Source organism: Magnolia sinica, chromosome 3 (genome assembly GCF_029962835.1).
Source record: "Magnolia sinica isolate HGM2019 chromosome 3, MsV1, whole genome shotgun sequence".
In the NCBI taxonomy this organism is placed as follows: Eukaryota; Viridiplantae; Streptophyta; class Magnoliopsida; order Magnoliales; family Magnoliaceae; genus Magnolia; species Magnolia sinica.
The window spans coordinates 105632672-105639727 of NC_080575.1; the positions used below are offsets into that span (position 1 = coordinate 105632672).

The following is a 7056-nucleotide window of genomic DNA, read 5'->3' on the forward strand; positions in this document are numbered from 1 at the left end:
TTAAGAATAGTCCCACATGGGAAAGGAAAAAGAAGATTTTGTGGTTTAAATGAAAACAGTGGAGTATTATAATATTTACTTACCTAGTTCAAGGACTATGGACCTTACGTGTTCTAGTTCGTAGCACTGGAACACCCCCACACACGCGCTCGTGCTCGGGCTCGAGCACAGGCACGGTCTCAGTCTCAGTCTTGGTTTCAGTCTCAAGCTTGGTGCGAGAGCAGGGGCATGTGAGGCAATGTGGCTATAGAGGCGCTAGTGGCAAACACAGACCCACACCAGGCTCATCGTATCCTAGAAGCGGTTTGCCTGTAACCTATCAGCATACTCAATTCACTTGAGTAGGGGCAAATAACGCTTCAAGGACAGCATTTCAGACGTGCTTCAACCTGTCCTTATTCAAGCTAATTGTACTTTTCGGTCTCTATATTATACAGATATTATATTAATAGGTATAGTTTCCAACATCTAATACTCTTGTTGGCCAAAACATGTAAATTTAAAATTTTTAGGAAAGATCTAACACTCTTTCCAGTGGTGAAAAACCCTCTTCCCTATGGTGTGACTGATGTAAGTTTTTGATTTCTTTATAGTGTTGATACGATGCATGTTTGTCCCATAATGATTAGTTAGCTGGCACATGTCATCCTTTCCATGTGCCTATGCAATTTGGGTCATTGCAGTCCCAATTTCTCTCTTCATGTCATTGCACGCCACATCTTCTAACCTACTTAATAGTTTTAGGCTAAAAACGAAGTGCAACACAACATGCATGACCTGAGGCCTAGTACTAGCCATCCCTCCATGGGCTGACAGAGTCAAAGAATATTGCCAGCTCTAATTCAATGGTCTCTTTCAATGTGGGCCATGTAAAATAAAACCTTGTAATAGACTAGGCTTGATAAGCCCAAACAAACCAGCTTAAAATCTAGACCAAATACATGACCCCACTACTTGAAAATTTGCAAAAATCCAACAAAATGGAGACTTGACTCTTTAAGTCACTAGAGTTGATTGTCTTGACCTTCGAGTCATGGATTGGAAATAAGAGAGGTGCATTGATTACAATTGAAGAGATCCGATCACTGGTTTGGACTGCACATGGTGTGGGGTCCACTGAGGAGAGGATGAGCCATTGGGAGATGAGAGAAATGTGATAGAGGGAGAGAGTGCATGAAAATGACTTAACCTTACAATTCTAGGTTTCTAAAAATTAAGAAAACAAGTCATCAAGCATGTATAATACCTTTAGAATATTATCCTAATTAGTGTTCCAAACGCCTTTTATTAATATAATGTATTATGTTATAATACTTTGTTTTTATTATTTGTAATTAACTACATTATGAGCTATCGAAACGTGCCTTAGAAGTCTTGAGATATGGGAGGTCCAGTCCAATCTGCTTTGGAAGTTTACACAACTCAAGGGAGAAATAAAAGTGGTCTTTACCTCTTTCCATCAAAGCTCATCTTAATTATTTCCATTGCATGACTTCACTAGAGCAATTTGAGTACCTCGCGCGTAGAAGCAAGCCATACTCATGCCACACCAGAGCTACTCCTCAGGTTGTCCTAAGAATACCTAGTTTCCATGTCGTAAAAACATGGCCTATTGATCATCAGGTGGGCCACACTTATTGAAATGAAATGAATAGTTATTAGAAAGTGTCCAATGGTTAAAATCATGTGTTCTCCTCTGATGATCATATTTGCATGATTTTAGATACATGGAACTCACACAATGATTATCCTGTGATAAGTGGAGGGCTTTTTTTTTTTTTCCTTCCGCTATGCCAGAGCCCTAATCTGATCATCAGGATCCTTCAGTTTTTTTAACCATTAGGTTGAGCCCCCCAAAAAATGGGCCTCACCTATCATGTAGATCTCTGAGCAGCATGAACAAAATTACAAAAAAGAAAGTAGCACCTAAAAAAGCTTTCGACAAAACTTGGCCGCAAAACATTAAAGAGACAACAAAGAGGCTCCTGAAGCACTCACAACAACCACACCCTCAGGACTCAATTAAAGGTTTTGGCTTTCAAGCCAAAGGATCCATGGATCAACCATGTGGGTCCCACCTTAAGAAGATCCAAATCTCAGGTGGACCATATCATTAGAAATAGTGATGAATGATCACAAAAAAGCTTTTTGTGGGCCAAAAAGGTTTTGGATCAAGCTGATCTCTATACTTCCCTTCATCCAGATCTTCATGACATTATTAACAAGTTAGATTTCAAATAAACATTATGAAAACTTTAACGGTGAGGCACTCAATCACCGCTGTTTTTGAGTGGTTCACCTGAGATTTGGATCTTGATAATTTTTGTAATCCCATCCTAAAATGGTATGAAGAAACAGATGGATTGCGTGGATATACAAAAAATCATCAACGTTGGTTGGGTACGCTGCTTGTAGCAAGCAGGCAACTTGTCCACCCTTTGACGCCCCATCATGATGTATGTGTTTTATCCATGCCGTTTATCCATTTTTTCAAGATTATTTTAGAGCTTGATTCAAAAAATGAGGCAGATCTAAATCTCAGGTGGACCACATTACAGGAAAACAGTAGTGATTTAATGTCCACCATTAAAAACCTTCTAAGGCCCGCTGTATTGTTTATTTGACATCCGACCTATTGATTAGGTCATACAGACCTGGATGAATGGAAAAAACAAATATCAGCTGGATCCAAAACTTTTGTGGCTCAAGAAGTTTTTAATGGTGGGCATTCAATCAACATTGTTTCCTGTGAAGCGGTCAACTTAATATTTGGATCTACCTCATTTGTAGGCTCATGCCGTAAAATGATCTGAAAAAAAAAAATGAATGGACAGCATGGATGAAACACATACATCATGGTGGGGCCCACAGAGCACCGACCAGTGGCCAGAAGCAGCATCAGTAGCCAATCCGCGTCCTTGGCACGCAGTCCGCGTCCATACAGAGGTCTGAAATATGGGCCCTGCGTATCTAATTTCAGCTATTATTCCTCATCTAAGTTAGGGTCCACAAATTGGGGGCGTTTAGATCGTGTGCACATGCATTTCTACAATCAGCGCCTGTATCAATTAACTCTCTCTTTTTCTTCTGTTTTTTTTTTTTTTGTTTGTAAGAGTAAGACAAGCTGTTCTTGTCCAGAGTAGGATCAACCTCCTTCTATAAATACCCATCCTCGTAAGTTCGTAACAGACCATAAGCAACAACAGCCATGGCCATACAGAAATCTCTCTCTCTTGCTTTTCTTCTTTTATTTTTAGAATTTCTTTCTTCCAATGCCTTTACAACAGCACCAGCATCCACACTTGGAGAAGCAGAGGCTCTCATGGAATGGAAAGCCAGCATCTTCTCACCACAAGCTCTCCATTCATGGTCACTTCCATCTGCTAATGCTAGTACCAACACAATCTCTCCATGCAAATGGTATGGGATCTCCTGCAACGGCCTTGGAAGCATAATAGAGATAAGCTTACCGAGTGCAGGCTTGCAAGGTAAGCTTGATAACTTGAGCTTCTCGTCATTTCCAAACCTCCTCCGTCTCAATCTCAGTGACAACACACTCACTGGAACCATCCCGGCTGATATTGGAATTCTTTCCAAACTCGTCTCCCTCGATATCTCCATGAATAATCTCTCTGGAGTTCTGCCTCCTTCAATGGCTAACCTTTCTCACCTTTCAGAGCTTGACATCTGGTCTAATGAAATAACTGGGCCTATTCCTCCATCTTTAAGTAACTTAACCAGGCTGACAATCGTCTACCTCTATAACAATCAAATTTCTGATTCAATTCCTGCACAATTAGGAAATCTCAAGAATTTGGTTGATTTGGAGTTGGGCAATAACAATCTGACAGGTCCAATCCCTCCTGCTTTAGGTAATTTGAGAAACCTTACACTTTTGTACCTCCACAGCAATCAAATTTCTGGTTCAATTCCTACACAATTAGGAAATCTCAAGAATTTGGTCAAGTTGGCTTTGTCACAAAACAATCTAACAGGTCCAATCCCTCCTGCTTTAGGTAATTTGAGAAACCTTACACTTTTGTACCTCCACAGCAATCAAATTTCTGGTTCAATTCCTGCACAATTAGGAAATCTCAAGAATTTGGTTAAGTTGGACTTGTCTGATATGAATCTGACAGGTCCAATTCCTCCCACTTTAGGTAATTTGAGAAACCTTACACATTTGTACCTGTTCAGCAATCAAATTTCTGGTTCAATTCCTGCACAATTAGGGAATCTCAAGAATTTGGATGGGTTGGCATTGTACAATAACAATCTGACAGGTCAAATCCCTCCTGCTTTAGGTAATTTGAGAAACCTTACACTTTTGTACCTCTACAGCAATCAAATTTCTGGTTCAATTCCACCGGAAGTTGGGAATTTAATGAATCTAAACATTCTTGACCTGGCAGACAACCTTCTAACAGGTTCTATTCCTTCCACTTTTGGAAACTTGACCAAGCTTGAACACTTCATTGCATTAAACAACCATTTAAATGGCAAGATCCCAAAAAGCTTCAGAAATTGCTCTAGGTTAACTAGAGTTAGACTTGAAGGAAATCATCTCATTGCAAATGTATCAAAAGCCTTTGGTGTATACCCACATCTCGATTTCATGGACGTCAGCAACAACAGGTTGTTTGGTGAACTCTCACCGAACTGGGGAGAATGCAGAAACTTGATGATGCTACAATTCTACGGGAACATGATCACTGGTAGAATTCCTCGCGAGATTGGGCGGTTGGCGCGGCTACGAGTGCTTGGTCTTTCTTCAAATCGTCTGGTAGGAGAGATTCCAAAGGAATTGGGGAGGTTGACTTCATTGTTCAACTTGAATTTAAGTGATAACCAGCTTTCGAATAGGGTTCCTCAGGAAATTGGGAGACTGTCCAATTTGGAGAGTCTGGACCTATCAATGAACAACCTAGCTGGTCCAATACCACCTCAGTTGGGGAACTGCTTCAAACTACGATATCTGAAATTGAGTGAAAATTATTTGAATGGAAGCATTCCATTTCAGATAGGCAACCTGATACACCTACAGGGTGCACTAGACCTTAGTCATAATTCACTCAATGGAGAGATATCATCACAAATTGGGAACTTGCATATGCTGGAAATGTTAAACCTCTCCCACAACATGTTTTCTGGCTCAATTCCAAAATCTTTTGAAGGGATGCTCAGCTTACAATCCGTAGATTTTTCATACAATGATTTTTTATAGTAAACTGTGATTTCTAAGAGTTTCAATTATAGTATGATTCCAAAACTTCTCCCTGGGTTCGTTGCCTTATTTATAGAGTTGTGAACTCGTTTTTCATCATCAATAAAATTATTTTGAATATTTTAGAATTACTTCTATTTTCTTTTCCTCGTGGATTCGAGGTGTGAGAAGTTTATAGAAGTTCTGTGAATTTGAAACAATTACCCCCCGGGAGGAAGACGGTGCTCAACTACACGGCCTTCCTTGCGTCACTTCACCAAACCAGCCTATTCACTCAAGTGGGGCTGCGTAGCATGTAGCCTTTTGTTTCAGATTTGGGTACGGGGGGTTTATGATAGGCAGGCGTGGGATGTTCTCTGCGCTGGCCCTGATTTGTAGGGTGTCCAAAGGGACGCCCTGATGGACAGGCTGAATGCCATATACATATGGCAGTTGGCCCCACGTGCAACTTTTCTAGAATAAGCTCCTGGCACAACAAGGACTTGTAGACGAACTGGCCCAACTTCCAAGGCAGATTGCAAGGAATAAGAATGAGACTGAGTGCAGTCACGGATACACCCACCACTGGGATGTGTGACCTATAATCAAAAGGTGGATGGCAAATAAATATTACAGTGAGCCTTTGGAAGTTTTTAATGGTAGCTGTTAAATCACAATTGTTATCTGTGGTGTGGTTTACCAGAGTTTTGGATCTACCTTATTTTTAGGCCCATACCTTAAAACCAGCTGGCAAAATAGATAGGTGGTGTGCAAAAAACACATACATCATAGTGGGCTTACAGAGCTTTTCCAGCATCAGACAGTACCACACAACCTGAGTCAGCACAGGATGGGTCGTGGGCCCATATGATGAATTGGTTTGCTTTTGCTTGTCGGGTCTGATCCAAGTTATTATTTTACAAGGGCAGGTCACTCAAAACCATCCGGGTTGAATGGTATGGCTTTAGAACGAGGAAACATGGACAATTTAGTAGGTTCTAGCCTAAAAGCATGTATTATATGGCCCCAATTGTGATAATGGGCGGCTCCCGTCCTATATCACTGGTTTGAACCTTAAGCTCAGTGTTGCAACCTTGCATTCTTGATCACCTCTATAATGAAATGAAATAAATAAATAAATAAATACACATTTTCAACTGGTGGAAGAGGGTAGGATTTGTTTCTGGTTAAGTTGGCCTGGGTCTGACTTATCTACCAAACAGGCCAACAATTCAAACTCTTACCCATGTTGTAGCTCATGACCCAAGACCCAATCCTCACCTATTTACTAATTAGTCTTAGAACTTAAGCATGCTTCCCACTCATAAACAGAGTATTACGCCCAAGTGCCACTCTTTGATTCATTTACTTGAAGTAGCCCGTTAATAGCTTTTTCTTTTTAGGACTGAACCATTCCTAGATGTGGTTTTAGGTGGATAGATGAGAAGCCATCGGTTGGCCCTTCTATACTATATATGACACGAGAAGCATTTGGACATTTCTGCTCCTATAATTAGTTTCAACGGTTTCAAGATACAAAGGATATAAGAAAACTTTTTAATTAAAGATAGGGATATTTTAGAAACTTAAAAATATAGCCGGAATGACAGCTCAGATTTCACCAGCAAAAGCTAACTAATACCTTATCTTCTACCCGCGAAAGTCTTTCCACCCGAGTCTCTCTCTCTCTCTGATTTCTAAAATGCAGCCTGTGAATTTGGGTGGACATCAACACTGTTGTTTGACGAAGATGGAAGGATTTCATGTGGATGATAATCCACCCCATCAATTAAGTGTGCCACTCTTTGTTTGGACTAGGGCCCGAAAATCAGGTTGATTCAACACTCAAGTCG

At 40.5% G+C, this 7056-nt stretch overlaps 1 protein-coding gene across 1 annotated transcript in view; it reads left to right on the forward strand.

Annotated features, from left to right (window-relative positions):
* The window catches only part of LOC131239029 (probable leucine-rich repeat receptor-like protein kinase At1g35710), a 37652-nt gene extending 32428 nt beyond the window's left edge, over positions 1 to 5224 (forward strand). Inside the window, exons 2-4 of the mRNA XM_058236591.1 lie at positions 3288 to 3872; positions 4233 to 4304; positions 4413 to 5224. Coding sequence (XP_058092574.1) covers positions 3288 to 3872; positions 4233 to 4304; positions 4413 to 5224 — 1469 coding nt within the window. The remainder of the gene's footprint in view (positions 1 to 3287; positions 3873 to 4232; positions 4305 to 4412) is intronic.
* The last annotated feature ends 1832 nt before the right edge of the window (positions 5225 to 7056 follow it).